Here is a 17,006-nt window from a genome sequence, read left to right on the forward strand (position 1 = left end):
AGTTGAAAGATGGAAGTAACTGCTATGAAGTATACGAATGTTGTTTTCTTCCCGGGTTTGATCATAAATCGGCTTATTTATCTTTAGCCAAGTTTTAAAATGGCAGCCGTGTTTCTAGTTACGTTGTATGAATATTCTCAATTATTTTACATTAGTGTCATATCGTTATGTTTCGTTGTTACCGCCGCCATGGTTCGCTGCTGTTAGGTTCCTGTCAAATTGCCTTATGACAACAACAACATTAGGCTGTTATTATTGAATGAAAGTCTTATTTTAGCCTACAAATCAAGTTGCTAGCTATCTGTGCCTACATTAAGCAATCGGTCCTGTTTATATTTTGTTCAGTAAAGCCCAACTTCTCCTGTGTTTTTTGTTGTAATAAAGATTGCAAACGGCGTTGATCATTTCACATCACGGCATTGCTACATTGACACTTCACGTGACAGCATACAGAGTGATACAATGTTGCTATGTTAGGGACGCGAACATTTTATTTATTAGGATCCCCATTAGCCGAAGCCAATGGCGACATCTAGTCTTATTAGGGTCCAACACATAACGAAAAAGATATTACAGACAAAATACTTTACAATGTACATACATTTAAGAACATTCACATGTAGTGTGCGTGTGCATCTATCAGTTACACATACATGTCAGTACATACACACAACAAGTAGAATGAAACTTTGTAGCGTTGGATAAACGGTTAGTGCTATCCGGGAACCCTGGGACGGTCCTTACCCTAACTATAACCCTTACCTAACCTTAACCTTAAGTAAACTTCAATGGGGTAAAGTCAGAGTTGGGATGTCCCAGGACCCTGGATAGCATGGTCCTGGCATTCGGGAAAGTTAATCAAAGTATCATTGCTTCAGAAAAAAATACAGTATCTGGTATTGTATTTACTGAAACATTCACTGTTCTGCGCAGTTTAGTAATTTTCAATGTTCTACACACATTTCTTTACATCATTAGGTAGGCTATTAGAAAGCTTTATTTAAAATCAGAAATTGTTTTATAAATCAATTTGGTGTGCATGCAATATCAAGTTGTTATACTGTAGGCTACTTCAATAATCTTGTCTGATCTCTTACACAAACAACATAATTAAATATTCCAATTTTCTGTCCTATGTTCCACCTCATCTCCCATAGGTTTGGTTTCATTATCCCAGTGATTCTCTGCATCTCTGATGAGTGAGTCAGTCTTGCCTGCCCCAGAGAAGAGGATGGTTCAGGTACCAACCCCTTTGCCATGGAGATGGGGCCCTCTGGGATGGCCTCTGTGACTGGTGAGAGAGCATGCAAAGACAGTTATTATGCAACAAACCACACATAGGGCCAGTTTCTGGGACCCAGATTAAGCCTCCAGGGCCTAAAAGCTATTTCAATGGAGATTTCGGGAAAATGACCTGTATAGCATAGTGTGTTGTATTAGGCCTTTGCCCATTCTATGTTATAGGTGTGCCGCCATGAATGATGCATGAATGTAGATTGTATTGCATAATATACCACATTTTCTTATTGAATGGTTAACCAGGGAAAAATACAACTAGTATTGCATCCATGCCAATTTCCCCAACCCCATCTGACTTCCACTTTGAATCATTCATTGTTTTCCTTTTTCCAGAGGGTGTGTCCCTGCTTCCATGCTGCCTGTAGCCTTGTGTGCAGAACTGTTACTGGGGTTGTGGTGTCCATGCCTTACAGGGGGCGCTACAGACCCACCAACACGGCCCCAGTAAACTCGGCACGCCACATCTGTTCCAGGAAGCTCTGCACTTCCAGTACCACCGCTGCCAAAGCTTCCAGTATCCTTCTCACAGGCGATAATCTGATAATCGTATAATCTGTGTCATTGTTGTTAGTATAAATACATGTTTTGTATATGTGATGGTCCTATGTGTTCGTTATGTTTACTCTTATTATTATCTATCCTGTTGCCTAGTCACTTTACCCTGTCTTTATGTATATACAGTATCTAACTCAAATACCTCATACCCCTGCACATTGATCTGGTACTGGTACTCCCTGTATATAGTTTAATCCTTGTGTATTTTATTCCTCTTGTGTTACTTTATTATTTTATTTTTTTACTCTGCATCGTTGGGAAGGGCTTGTAAGCAAGCATTTCACCATAAAGTCTACACCCCTTGTATTCAGCGCATGTGACAAATAACATTTGATATTCAGGTTCTATAATATATTATTTGCTAATGTTTGTCTTTTATGACATATTGCATATTAATGCACGTTTCATTGATGTAAGATATGTCATGATATTTAATCATCATGATATTTAGTTGTAACGTTAAGATTGAGGATAGATGGATGGAGTACATGCAAGGCTAAAATTGCATGTCTTTCAGTTCAGTTTCACCATGCATGTATTTTACCACTTAACCAAAGCCCCAGTATCGGTGGAGAGGACAGAGAGGAGCATTATACCAAGATGCCAGCCGATCTGGGGATCACTGATTTCGGCCTTTTGCCACGGGAACGCTACCCCCTAGTGGCTCTCCTCACGCTGGCCGAGCCTGAAGCAAGGGACACGTACAATATTGTTAATATGACTGTCATGGTAATACTTGGAACATCATCACATGGGGCCAGTTTCGTGGACACAGATTAGGCCTAGGCCTAGAACATGCTCAATGGAGAATTCCCACTGAAAGTGCTTTTTAGTCCAGGACCAATCTGTGTCCGGGAAACCGGCCCATGAAGTCCAATCACTTCAATGTGTATAAACCTAGGGGTAATGATGCAATCCACACCCCGATATAAGGTGTGTTCATTAGGTTTAAATTACCATTTTGGCGTGGGCGTAGTCCTAGACGTGACACTCATTATCCCTCATTGTTCCTCTCGCTCAGGTCGCCAGTGGTTCATGTTCCAGATGACAAATACAGCCTGTCGGCACGGATCCTGTTTCATTATCTCATTTTTACATTCACGGCACAAGGGAACATGTATGAGTTAAAGGTACGGCTTTATTTTTGTATTCATCATTTATTTATCCAGTCCATTGACATAGCAGAAATGTCTTGATCAAAGTAATGGGCAAGGGCTCAGTGAGATTACAGTAGCCTAGCATGATTTTATTCAGATCTTTGTGTTCCGATATCCATACTAGCGTACCATTTAGAATGCAGGCCAAAATACCAATACATTGCTTCCTAAGTGGTATGCTATTGTAGATATTGGAACAGACTGTTCGCTGTTAAGAGCAAGTCTGATGCTGGCAGATGACATCCTTATAAATGCAATGTTACCTGTTGTCTGTTTCCTCCTCCAGCCACTCTTTATGTCAGCCGAGAGCAAGGGGTTGCCGGGGGCGATTGATCCCGACCCCGCCCCTAGCACAGAGGCACCACCAGAAACACAGGAAGGAGAACCCAGAATGGAGGAAGAGGAGAAGATGCCAGGAATGGAAGATGAAGAGGAGGATTGGTCAGAGGAGGGAAAAGGCAAAGACTGTGTGGTGTGTCAGAATGCACCTGTTAACCGCCTGTGTGTGTGTGACGGCTGTGTCCATCGCTTCCAACACTGCCCCATATGCAGAGCTTTCGTATTAGAGTAATTTGCCCTGTTCCAGCAGCCCCATATGGAGGAGGTAGAGGAAGAATGAACTGTAATGTAGCAGGTCAATATTATCAGTATTTATAATATGAACATAGTAGTTACTCATTGGAGTAGCTCTATGGGCTACTGATAGGAATGAATGGTGTCCAAAAGGTGCATGCTCATTGTCACTATGGGTGCTGTTCCAACACAGATACAATAGTACCATTTCAACCGAATCAAACTGTTAATCATAGAATGGATGGTATGGTTTTACATTGAGGTGTCTTTTATTGGACATTTCCAACTGTTTTATGGCTATGTGAGCATATTAACCACATTTTATCGAGGTGCAAACTACTCCTTGAACTATTTGTAAACAGTGTAGATATGGAAAACCAAATATTTTGTGTGTGTAATGTATAGAGAATGTATTGTATTTGTCAATATACCATACAGTGTGGTTTTTTCTTTAGAGCTTTAATCGTGGGCAGAAATTGGACAGAAATATGAATTGCAGCTTTATGAAAATCGCAAAGAAATAAAACCTGGCATCACAGCTTCCCCAACATTTAAAAGGAAGCAAAAAATTAGCACAATGATCAGTGTGATATATCAATGTGACATATTCCTTTTGTACGCCTTTACAGATACAGGTGCTCCAATGGCAAGAATATTTATCGTCTTGTTAATATAACCCTAAATACTGGGCCAGTGGGCATACATTTCACACTACGGAGTGGGTACAGGGACATTAATGTATGCATTTCCAATATCTTTAACTGTTTTGAGGTCACTTCTTGGCAACTCTGTATATAAATGGTACACTAATAAGAACAGATCCACTTTTCTGCATCATACAAAAAGTTGACATGCCTCAACAGAAAACCCCATCCCAGCCTCCCTTTCTCATCTACTCTCCATCTCCATTTTCACATATAGGAATACAGATATAGGCATTTATATAGGCTTGTAGTCCAGCTTGGATTCAAGCTTCTTCGAATCGGCCACCTTGCGAACTGCCTTCATGAAATCCTCTTGAGTGACGTACTCGTGATCAGTACGGATCGCAAACATACCTGGAAGATGGAAAGAGATGAGACAGTGCATGAACAACAGGTTGGGTTCAGGACAATAACAGCTATGCTCAGATAGATTTCACGGACACAGATTAAGCCTAGTCCTAGAATAAAAAGCATACTCAATGGAGAATCTTCATTAAAATGGCTTTTCAGTCCAGGACTGTAGCCGGGAAAGCCGCCCATAATGTTGGTCAGTTACATTACATTTTAGTCATTTAGCAGACGCTCTTATCCAGAGCGACTTACAGTTAGTGAGTGGATACATTTTTCATACTGTTACCTGCTTCAGTGCACACGTTTCGCAAATCGGCTCCGTTGAAGCCGTCTGAAAGCTTCACGATTGCTTCGTAATCTAAAAAGACAGAGCAACAACACCTGTTACAAGAAGCAGTATAAAAATTATAAAACATGATCGCACCCAAATGTGTCCCAGTCCCAGCTGTGCTAAAATCAAGACCACAGTGTCTCCATAGTGAGTGAGCACGTGCACACACACCTATTTCTCCATGTTTGGTGATGGGGCCAGAGTGGATCTTCAGGATGTCCAAGCGGGCCTGTTCATTGGGCAGCTCAATGTCTGTTGGAACAGTAGAAATAACCATGGGTCACTCATCGTTTCATACCATAGACATTTACATTTCTTTCTACTTGGTTATGATGGAGAAAGAACTGGAAGGAGATCATTGTGGCCTTATGTCCCAAAGGGGATAAGGTCCTGCATGGCTCAGTTGGTAGAGCATGGCACTAGCAACATCAGGTTTGTGGGTTCGAGTCCCGGGGCCACCCATAGGCAAAAAATGTATGCACACATGACTAAGTCACTTAGGATAAAAGCGACTGCTAAATGGCATACATCATTATATTACATTAAGAGGATTGATTAAGTATGAAGAAGACAGGATGATGATGATGAGAGGAAGAACAACGTACGTATCTTGCGGTCCAGTCTGCCGGGACGCAGCAGCGCGGGGTCCAGGGTGTCAGGCCGGTTGGTGGCCATGATCATCTTGACTCTGTGCAGGGTGTCAAAGCCGTCCATTTGGTTCAGCAGCTGAGTGCGCAAAACACACAAAAGATAAGTAGGTGAGAAGCAAACTCATGATGAGAATTATCTGCTGTGGATCCGAATAACTTTAAACATCTTTCAGTAAGACCCTTCAGTGCGTATTGAAATGACAGTCAAGCTGGCTGCAAACAACACGTCATTGAGTTCTATGCCCATCTTCAACATCCCCACAAGGTATAGTGTACTGACCAAGCCACAGAACAGTCTTTCCCCAAATAAATATGTTTTATAGAACCATCATTCTCATATAAAGCAACGTCTGTTGAACAATATCCATTCTATGTAACATATATCTAAGAGTTATGGCTGCTCATTTTACCTCCATCAGGGTCCTCTGGATCTCTCTGTCAGCTGACGTGCCCTCTGAGAACCTTCGGCCACCTTGTAGAGAAAAAAATTACTATTTCACTTACAACACATTCAACATTCCCAGACACTGCACGCAATGCTAAGCAAAGGGAGAAGGAATAGATATTGCATCAGGGCTCAGGATGTTTAGCCTGGACCCAGATCTGCTTTTGCTGTATAGCCAACTCCTATGGTTGACAACAACCACAGCAGTTGGCTATACAGCTCAAACTGATCTGGGACCAGGCTACAGGTGAGGATGCTCACCGATGGCATCGATCTCGTCCATAAAGATGATGCAAGGCTGGTGGTCCCTGGCGTAGTTGAACATCTCCCTGATGAGCCTGGCGCTCTCTCCAATGTACTTATCCACAATGGAGCTGGACACAACCTGCCGCAGCCAGTGCGAAGAAGTCGGGACACACTAAGCCTCAGCCATGTTGTTCAAAGAACAGTGAATAGAGCCCGAAGGGCCAGTGGAGGAAAACAAAGTGTAGCCTACTACTCACCTTGAGGAAGTTACAGTCCATCTGACTGGCTACAGCTCTGGCCAGAAGAGTCTTTCCGGTGCCTAATGAAAAGACAAGTGCATAAAGGAAATCGATGAATAAACCCTCAGGACCTGAGTGACATCTTAAATCGCATTACTCAGGGTGAATCTCAAAAGTCTTTCCTTGGTTCGCTTCATCCTTTACTCCTCAACCTCCTTCTCAAGACGCATTGGAGGAGAAGGTCTGAGGGGAGGGACCTCAGATCTTTTCATCCAATGTGTTTTGAGATGTAGGTCAAGGAATCCAGGACATGAGGAATCAAGGAACAACTTAAGAGTCTACATGGAAATCTTGCCAGTGACTCACCTGGAGGTCCGTAGAGCAGGCAGCCCTTTGGAGGGATAATCCCCACCCTCAGGAAAAGCTCAGGGTTGGTCAGGGGCAGCTCAATCACCTGACAGGGAACATAGGGGAGTGTCATATATAACACCTGACTGTCTCAGGAAACACTTGATCATAACTGTACTGTAGGATGTGATATGTACCTCTCTCAGTTCACGGATCTGCTCGGCCAAGCCCCCGATCTCTGAGTAGGAGATACTGCCAGGGTCTTCATGGGACATGTTGTACACCAGGGGGTCCACCTCTCTGGGCAGATACCTGTAGGGTGAGTGAGAGTACATGTTATCTGCCATCAGGGAAAACATTTAGGGCTGCAATATTTTGAAACACCAATAAGCCGCATGTAATGTCAGTTATGGTTTATTCCATTTGTCGTCTCTCTCCCTCTCATCTCTTGTGGCTGGTTCCCACACACACCAAGCCCCGTCCCCTGTCACTCAAGCAGCGCAGTTCCTCCTCCTCGCTGTTAGATTCACTATAAGTTTGCATGCTGTTCTGTTAGGTCAAATGCAGTCAACACAAAGCTGCTTTCCACTTTGCTTCTTAATATAAAATCATTCTATTTCAATAGTTCACCCAAGTGTTTTGATCTATATCGCATGTCAAATCGCAATATTTGGTTAAAAAATTAAATCGCAATTACATTTTTTGCCAATATATTGCAGCCCTATTGTGTATGGTGCAGTATCAATTAGTGATGTTAACGGTTAACCGTCTAAAATACATTTCACCAGTCATGCTTATCTGTCTATAGGTTAATTTGCATAATTTAGTGGAATTAAATTGGCGTGTGTATTTTTGTTAGTCATCATGCATCTTATTAAATCACACACGCACAGCATACAGAGCCTAGTTTGAGGAGCGGAATAGCCTACCACCTGTCAGACACCGCGAGAGTAGCTCCTCAAAAAGCTGGTACTTGAGTGAAACGTGCTTTTGTAAGCCCAGACATTGCACAACATATAACAATTCTAAATGCAATCACGTGTTAAACTGTTTTGATAGCCACGATTAAAGAGCTATTATTTTCATTTCTCAATCTCAACTCGTAATCAAAGCGCGCCTCCCATTCGTCATTCAAACATAGGCGCGAATAGGCTAGTCACCGGTAGGCAGGCTATCAGCACGTCACCTACCACTTTGCAATGTGAGCTTGAGGCAGTATAATTGTTTGAAAACTGAACGTTTTACTTTACTTCAAATAATGGAGGTATGTCTTACCTTGCTTCAAAGTAGCCTAGCCATAGAAACAGAGGCAATTATTTTATAAAGACTTCCTCATGCCATTAACCAGCATTTATTTCCTGTTCTATTGCTTTTCATATAAACTTTCTTTCGTCCAGAAGCCAAAGGCACAATCCTAGTCATATTAGCAACCCATCCTAGTTGTTGCTAATAGATGCCCCATCTTTCATCTCTGTCACATATGGAATCGCTCTCATTAGGTGCGTTGTTTAGAACGGTGGTTTCCCACAAATTGCATTTTAGCAAATATTTGAAAATGACATTTTATTAGCTGCTTCATTACAGGAGTTGCATGTTCAATAAAAGGCATTTTGACTAAGAGGATAGGCTTGCTATTGTTACATGTTTCCACTAAGCTCTTAATGAAAAATGTCCGTTCCTTTTATGCATGCATAGTATTTTCTGTTGGACACTTCATTTTACTGTTTGGGAAAAATTTAACCATTCATTGACCGGTTAATGAGGGTCGGTTAGCGACAGCTAAATTTACCGAAATTTGCATCCCTAGTGCCTACCTCATAATTGTGAGGGTGGTCATGTCCAGGGCCACTCTAGTGCCTGGTTTGAGCTGTGATTTATCCAGCTGTGTGAAAATGACAGAGACAGATTAGCTCAATTACAATAATGGAGAGATGACACTGAAAGTAAATAAACACTGATGAAACGTTGGTAACATCATGGTTTAAGACCTACTTGTCTGCGGCAGCCAACAACATAGCGAGGTCCATTGGTTGCCTTGACAATGACTGTGAAGAGAAGTAGATAATGAACATGACATAGTGTGTTCTTAAATTCACTCTGGAGTGCCAGAGTGCGCTCTAGGCGTTTGTACATTCAGAGCGCACACTGGACGCTCTGGCCTAGGAGTAGGGTTGATCCGAGCGTTCTGACCTCACAACGGTAGTCAACTGGCTAAAGTTGGCTAACTTGCTAGCTAAGTTACTTCCAGACACAAATGAGAGAACACCTCACTGACAATTTTACTAGCCCTAGCAGAGGTGGTTAGGCGGTTGTCATGTTGTCTAGAGCGTTGGTGACTGTAACTGTGCTGCTGGCAACAATTTAATTACTTATTTGGGCCGACACCGGTCATATTCAACGGGTGTTGCGCGTTCGTAAATTCACAAGTTATTCTGCGCTCTGGCACACACAGACGACTGCTTTGAAATCGGAGTAGCTAGCCAGAGTGAATATACGAACGCACCATAATATGTAATGCCTAAGGATGTAGCTAGGCATATAATAGGACGATTGCAATAATGTTAGCTACAACTTACATTTCTCCTCCGTCAGCTGTTTGAGCACTTCACCGACAATCTACATAAAGTATGAAAATAATTTGTAGTTCAAATCCATTCATTATGACACACACTTTTTGTACACTATATTGCCGGTCAATAATCATGTGTGAATACACAAAACAATCTTACCTGACCAACACTTTGTAAGGCCTTCAGGTCATTTTCAGATTTTTCATATTGTTTTGTCTGTTCCTTGAGCTGTTCCCTCACTGAAAACAGTCAGACAGAGGATACGAATGGAATCAAGATATGTAACTGTTAGCTAGCTAGCTACTGTTCCTGTTAGTTAGCTGATCATGTCTGTTATTGTTTTTCCATGACTTCAAGCTAAATTCTAACTAATATTGACTGTTAGCTAGCGGTCTTGGCAAATAGCTGGTTAACAAACTGTTTTGCCATGGCTTACTACAGCAAATATACTTCAATATACTGCTAGTTACAGCGGTTTTTGTAGCTAGCATTTTGCTAACGCGTTAGCCGCTTGTGAAGACCATTCATTTCGATGGCCGAGTCTACTGGCACTGCATGACAAAGCGAGTTACTAGTAGCCAACAACCGCTTAGTTAACTGGTTATGTTGCTAATTTTAGTTAGATAACCCCTTTTATGTGCATTATTCCGAACTATTGACAAAGGCAAGGTAATATATTACTTACACTCTTTTAAACGTCCGTCAATCTCTTTATGTTCAAGTAATCTTTTCCTGTAATCTTGGAGTCCCTTTTCTCTGGTGTCAGCCATGTTGCCTCTATGAATTATGGGAACAGTACAACGTCGGAAGATGTGTTTGTTTCTGTGTCATCATGCAATTTGTCATATCTGCCACATGGGGGCAGTGTCTTCTCATTTGTACATTTTGGTCATTTAGCAGACTATCTTATCCAGAGCGATTTACAGTTAGTTAGTGAGCGCATACATATATATTTTTTTTTCATACTGCCCCCCCGTTGGAATCGAACCCACAACCATGGCGTTGCAAACGCCATGCTCTACCAACTGAGCTACATCCATGCCGGCCATTCCCTCCCCTACCCTGGACGACGCTGGGCCAATTATGCGCCGCTCTCATACTGAGAGTCAAAGTGTTTAGTTAGGATCGAACCCACTACCCTGGCGTTACAAGCGCCATGCTCTACCATTTGAGCTACAGAGGACCACATTGAGCTACAGAGGACCACAATAAAATAACTGCTTGAATCTATCATCTTATTTGCGGTCCGAGAAAAAATTGCTTTTTAGAAACGCATTTCATGCCATTCTACCTAATTTTACATGACTGGGGATGAGCAGAATCTTTTTTAATACCACAACAGAGCAGGACAACGAATGAGCGCATGTTGCAGCACCGGAAACCTTTTGATTTCTATACAGGCCATTGTTAAAAAAAAAAGAGGATAGTCTAAGTTTGGAACAGTGCTAAAGATGTCTATCAACTGTAAAAATGGAGCTCAACAGAACCAGTTACAAATGAAGTATCTGATGATTTAAATAAAAGGCCAATAATTGTTTAACACAGCAGTCACATATCATCAGGTATGCACTTGTAATTTTTTTTCATTTGGGAAACTATCATTTTCTAATTTATTATATTTTATTCCATGATATTGTTGTTACAAAAAATATTTGTGTTGACTGTGATTAGGGCATTGGAATATAAGAGCATCTGCTAGGCTAAATTAACAAACTAGGCATGCATAGCTCACCACATGATCCTCAAACCAAAGACTGTGTCAGAGACGGGCGTAGGTGTGGTGTGGAATCAAATGCAGGATGCAGATGCAAGTCCAAAATACTTTATTAAAGTCCACAGATCGAACGGCTACAAACAGAGCCGGAAGAACAAGGAAAATAACGCACTCAGCGTAAAAAATACAACAAACGCACAACAGTGCGAACAAGGAGAAGGAGCAGCCTCGGCAGAAACCGTGACAGTACCCCCCCCTTGACGCGCGGCTCCAGCCGTGCGCCGGGGACGACCAGGAGGACGCGGAGCAGGGCGCGTGGGATGACCACGATGGAACTCAGTCAGAAGAGACGGGTCTAAGATATCTCTCCTCGGCACCCAGCACCGCTCCTCCGGACCGTACCCCTCCCACTCCACAAGATATTGGAGACCCCCCATCCGGCGTCTCGAATCCAGGATGGACCGAACTGTGTACGCCGGAGCCCCCTCGATGTCCAGCGGGGGCGGAGGAGTCTCTGCTATCTCACAGTCCTGGAGTGGACTAGCTACCACCGGCCTGAGGAGAGACACATGGAACGAGGGGTTAATATTCTTATAATCAATAGGAAGTTGTAATCTGTAACACACCTCGTTCAACCTCCTCAGGACTTTAAAAGGCCCCACAAACCGCCGACCCAGCTTCCGGCAGGGCAGGCGGAGGGGCAGGTTTCTGGTCGAGAGCCAGACTCGATCTCCCGGTGCGTACACCGGTCCCTCACTGCGGTGGAGATCGGCGCTCGCCTTGTGTCGACGGATGGCCCGCTGCAGATGTACGTGAGCAGCGTTCCACGTCTCCTCCGAGCACCGCACCCACTCATCCACCGCAGGGGCCTCGATCTGGCTCTGATGCCAAGGTGCCAGAGCCGGCTGGTACCCTAATACACATTGGAAAGGAGTGAGTCTGGTGGAGGAGTGGCGAAGGGAGTTCTGGGCCATCTCGGCCCAGGGAACATACCTCGCCCACTCCTCCGGCCGGCCCTGGCAATACAACCTCAGAAACCTACCCACATCCTGGTTTACCCGTTCAACCTGCCCATTGCTCTCCGGCTGGTACCCCGAGGTAAGGCTCACGAGACCCCCAAGCGCTCCATGAACGCTCTCCAGACTCGAGAGGTAAACTGGGGGCCTCGATCAGACACTATATCCTCGGGTACCCCGTAATGCCGGAAGACGTGGGTGAATAGTGCCTCAGCGGTCTGTAGGGCAGTGGGGAGACCCGGCATGGGAAGGAGACGACAGGCCTTCGAGAACCGATTCACAACGACCAGGATGGTGGTATTTCCCTGGGAGAGGGGAAGGTCAGTAACGAAATCCACCGAGAGTTGAGACCAGGGTCGTTGTGGAACGGGCAGGGGTTGTAGCTTACCCCGGGGCAGGTGTCTGGGTACCTTACACTGGGCACACACCGAACAGGAGGAAACATAAACCCTCACATCCCTAGCTAACGTTGGCCACCAGTACTTAGTGCTAAGGCAGTGCACCGTCCGGCCAATCCCTGGATGTCCAGAGGAGGGTGACGTGTGAGCCCAATATATAAGTCGATCCCGAACCTCGAGCGGCACGTACGTCCGACCCACAGGACACTGTGGAGGGCTAGGATCGGTACGCAACGCCCGCTCGATTTCGGAATCGACCTCCCACACCACCGGTGCCACCAGGCAAGACGGCGGGAGTATAGGCGTGGGCTCAACGGACCTCTCCTCCGTGTCATACCGCCGGGACAGGGCATCTGCCTTACCGTTCTGGGACCCAGGGATGTACGTCATCTTAAAAACGAACCGGGCCAGAAACATGTTCCACCTAGCCTGGCGAGGGTTCAGTCTCCTAGCTGCTCAGATGTACTCCAGGTTTCGGTGGTCAGTCAAAATGAGGAAAGGGTGTTGAGCCCCCTCAAGCCAATGCCTCCACACCTTTAGGGCCTGGACCACGGCTAGCAGCTCCCTGTCCCCCACGTCATAATTTCGCTCCGCCGGACTGAGCTTTTTAGAGTAAAAAGCACAGGGGCGGAGTTTCAGGGGCGTGCCAGACCGTTGCGAGAGCACGGCCCCTATACCGGCTTCAGACGCGTCTAACTCGACCTGGAATGGTAGCGCGGGATCCGGATGCGCCAGCACCGGCGCCGAGGCAAACAGGTCCTTCAGTCTCCCAAAAGCCCTATCAGCCTCAGCAGACCACTGCAAGCGCACCGGACCTCCCTTTAGTAGAGACGTTATGGGAGCTGCCACCTGTCCAAAACCCCGGATAAACCTCCTGTAGTAATTCGCAAAGCCCAAGAACCGCTGCACCTCTTTAACAGTAGTTGGAGTTTGCCAATTACGCACAGCCGACACACGGTCAACCTCCATCTTTACCCCTGACGCAGACAACTGATAACCCAAAAAGGAGACAGACTCCTGGAAAAACAGACATTTCTCTGCCTTGACATACAGATCATGCTCCAACAATCTCCTCAATACTCGGCGCACCAGGGCTACATGCTCGGCTCGGGTAGAAGAATACACTAGAATGTCGTCAATGTACACGACCACTCCCTGCCCCTGCATATCCCGGAAGATCTCATCTACGAAGGATTGGAAGACTGAAGGAGCATTCATTAACCCGTATGGCATGACGAGATACTCGTAATGACCCGAGGTGGTACTAAATGCTGTCTTCCATTCGTCTCCCTCCATAATACGCACCAAGTTGTATGCGCTCCTGAGATCCAATTTTGTGAAGAACCGCGCCCCGTGTAAAGACTCCGTCATAGTCGCAATCAGAGGGAGTGGATAACTGTATTTCACAGTAATCTGATTTAGACTGCGGTAATCAATACACGGGCGCAAACCTCCATCCTTTTTCTTCACAAAAAAGAAACTCGAGGACGAGGGGAAGTGGAGGGCCCGTATGTATCCCTGTCTCAGAGACTCGGCTATGTAAGTCTCCATAGCTCTCTTCTCCTCTTGAGACAGAGGATACACATGGCTCGCGGAAGCGCAGCTCCTACCTGGAGGTCTATCGCACAATCCCCCTGTCTATGTGGTGGCAATTGCGTCGCCTTCGCCTTACTAAACACAAGTGCTAAATCCTCATACTCGGGGGGAATGTGCAATGCGGGCAGTTGGTTTGGACTTTCCACCGAGGTCGCCCCTACGGAAACGCCCAGACATCGCCCTACACACTGGACAGACCACTCCTTGAGAGCCCTCTGTTGCCACGAAATAGAGGGATTATGAGTAATCAACCAGGGAAGCCCCAGCACCACCGGATACGCAGGAGAGTCTATAAGATATAGCTGAATAGTCTCCTCATGACCCTCCTGCGTCCCCATCCTAAGTGGAGCTGTGACCTCCCTAATCAACCCCGATCCCAACGGACGGCTATCTAGAGCATGTACAGGGAAAGGATTACTGACAGGAAGGAGGGGAATCCCTAACTCTGCACAAAATCGCCGATCTATAAAATTCCCAGCTGCGCCTGAATCTACTAGCGCCTTATGCTGGGAATGAGGTGCAACCTGTGGGAAGCAAACAGGTATGGTTAGGTGCACAACAGAGAGCTCTGGGTAAGTGGGGCGCCTACTCACCTGGAAGGACTCCCCAGTGCGTGGCCTGCCGTCTCTCCCCCTAGGAGACCCCCCCCAGCACCTGGCCGCAGTGTGTCCTCCACGGCCACAGTAGGTACAGGGGTTGGTCCCCCTGGGGCTCCTTTTCCTCTCCTCTCTAGCGCCAGCACCCCCGAGCTCCATAGGACTAGGCTCGGAGGTGCTGGAGGGTGGAATGGACGACCCCCACTCAGGACGTCCGCGGGTGGCCAACAGGGTGTCGAGGCGAATGGCCATGTCTACCAACTGGTCAAACGTGAGGGTGGTGTCCCTGCAGGCCAACTCACGACGGACGTCCTCCCGTAGGCTGCAGCGGAAGTGGTCTATGAGGGCCCGCTCATTCCACCCTGCGTCTGCCGCTAGAGTCCGGAACTCCAGTGCAAACTCCTGGGCGCTCCTCTTCCCCTGTCGGAGGTAGAATAGACGTTCTCCCGCCGCCTTCCCCTCAGGTGGATGGTCGAATACAGCCCTGAAGCGACGGGAGAACTCCGCATAGGTGATCGTCGCGGGGTCTATTCTCCTCCATTCGGCGTTGGCCCACTCCAACGCCTTGCCGGTGAGACAGGAGATGAGGGCGGAAACGCTCTCGTGTCCCGAGGGCACCGGGTGTACGGTGGCGAGGTAGAGTTCTACTTGTAGGAGGAAACCTTGACACCCGGCAGCGGTACCATCATACGCCCTCGGGAGCGAGAGCCGAATCCCACTGGGTTCCGGAACGTGGACTAAGAGACTGACCGGTGCTGGTGGTCCTGTGGGAGGAGGCGTGGGTGCCCAACTGGTCTCCAGGCGATGCAGGGTATTAATTACTCCCTGTAGAGCGTTGGTGATCTGGACTATCCTGTCATCCTGTCCGCGGACGCGCTCCTCCCATGACTCGGTCGCTGCTGCTGCTCCTGCTGATTCCATGAAAGGTGTGTAGTTCTGTCAGAGACGGGCATAGGTGTGGTGTGGAATCAAATGCAGGATGCAGATGCAAGTCCAAAATACTTTATTAAAGTCCACAGAATGAACGGCTACAAACAGAGCCGGAAGAACAAGGAAAATAACGCACTCAGCGTAAAAAATACAACAAACGCACAACAGTGCGGACTCTCTATAAAAATAGAGCACAAACTGACTGGCAACACCTGCTGACATAGAACAACTACACACAACCAACAGACAGAAACAACGAGAACTTAAAGGACACATAATCAAGACAAAATGAGCAACAGGTGTACCAAAACAGACCAAACCAAACACACACAGAAACAACGAATGGTGGCAGCTATTACTCCGGGGACGACGACCGCCGAAGCCTGCCCGAACAAGGAGAAGGAGCAGCCTCGGCAGAAACCGTGACAGACTGGCCAAACCGCTGTTTCTAAAAGTGAATTCAAAGGCACTGTAGAATGACTGTATAGCCTAATAAGGCATTTTTCGTTTCATTACTATTTAATTCTAAGTGAAATTTCATTTTATACAGCCTAAATGCAAAATGTATAGGCATGTTGTTGAAGTGCTGTTGTTGATGTGTTGTTGAAATGCGGAGCGCTCCTGCCAGCCTGTAGCATGTCATAAATGCTTCACAATTGATTTCTTAAATGGCAGGCTATAGCCTTGAAATAATAATAATAATAATATAGCCTAAATAATTAATTTTCGTTCCTTCTTAGGCTACCTGGCTTGCCCTTGACTGATTTAAAGTTAGTATGTTGTTTAATAGCCTGTTGAAATGTAAAACGTCAATTGATAGTGACAGAATCATTACTTCTCAAGCAAAGTACATTTGTCTCCTTGTCCTCGGCTATAGAAGGTTGTAGTGCAGCCTCTGAATGTCAGAGACAAACCAAATATATCCCATATGCATCGCTGTCTGTCCCCTGCATTATACAGCTTGTTTCTAGCATTGCGGACTAAAGCGTTGTTATAGATTTTTTTTCAAAATCTTAAGTTAAGGATGGGTAGGCCTATGCTTTTAGCCATTTTCTTTAAAAAAGCCATCATACCCGCACATACCCCCTCAATTTGAACCGTGGTTTTAACTTAACACACCAAGCTCTTCACTGACACTGAGATATTTAAGGAATTGGCTGACAAAATCTGTAGTATAACATAATTTCGTCTGTCAAACAGGTAGGCCTACATCTTATTTCTTGAATAGGAAGAAATAGGCTCCAACACAAAGCTGTCTTGTTGTTAGTAGCCTAAAGTCAAATTAAAA

At 45.6% G+C, this 17,006-nt stretch overlaps 1 protein-coding gene and 1 pseudogene across 1 annotated transcript; one reads left to right on the forward strand and one right to left on the reverse strand.

Annotated features, from left to right (window-relative positions):
• Nucleotides 1-10: 10 nt before the first annotated feature.
• LOC121552304 lies at nt 11-3,772 on the forward strand (annotated as a pseudogene).
• A 299-nt stretch (nt 3,773-4,071) lies between these two features.
• On the reverse strand, nt 4,072-10,266 carry psmc6 (proteasome 26S subunit, ATPase 6). Its single transcript, XM_041865105.2, has 14 exons — nt 10,154-10,266; nt 9,628-9,707; nt 9,475-9,514; nt 8,891-8,943; nt 8,713-8,780; nt 7,096-7,210; nt 6,917-7,004; nt 6,569-6,630; nt 6,327-6,450; nt 6,031-6,092; nt 5,576-5,696; nt 5,142-5,222; nt 4,926-4,997; nt 4,072-4,642 (listed from the first exon to the last, which is right to left on the reverse strand). Exons 1-14 carry the CDS (start codon nt 10,236-10,238, stop codon nt 4,524-4,526), a joined length of 1,170 nt encoding a protein of 389 aa, XP_041721039.1. The 5' UTR covers nt 10,239-10,266; the 3' UTR covers nt 4,072-4,523.
• Nucleotides 10,267-17,006: the final 6,740 nt, after the last annotated feature.

Source organism: Coregonus clupeaformis, chromosome 36 (genome assembly GCF_020615455.1).
Source record: "Coregonus clupeaformis isolate EN_2021a chromosome 36, ASM2061545v1, whole genome shotgun sequence".
Classification (NCBI taxonomy): domain Eukaryota; kingdom Metazoa; phylum Chordata; class Actinopteri; order Salmoniformes; family Salmonidae; genus Coregonus; species Coregonus clupeaformis.

What these genes read in the sequence shown, in the direction of transcription:
- psmc6 (XM_041865105.2), bottom strand. Translation starts at nt 10,238, where the DNA reads ATGGCTGACACCAGAGAAAAGGGACTCCAAGATTACAGGAAAAGATTA. An exon ending in CCTGCTCTACGGACCTCCAG is followed by an intron (nt 6,631 to 6,916) that starts GTGAGTCACTGG and finishes TCTTTTCATTAG; the next exon opens with GCACCGGAAAGACTCTTCTG. An exon ending in GGACGAGATCGATGCCATCG is followed by an intron (nt 6,093 to 6,326) that starts GTGAGCATCCTC and finishes TTTCTCTACAAG; the next exon opens with GTGGCCGAAGGTTCTCAGAG.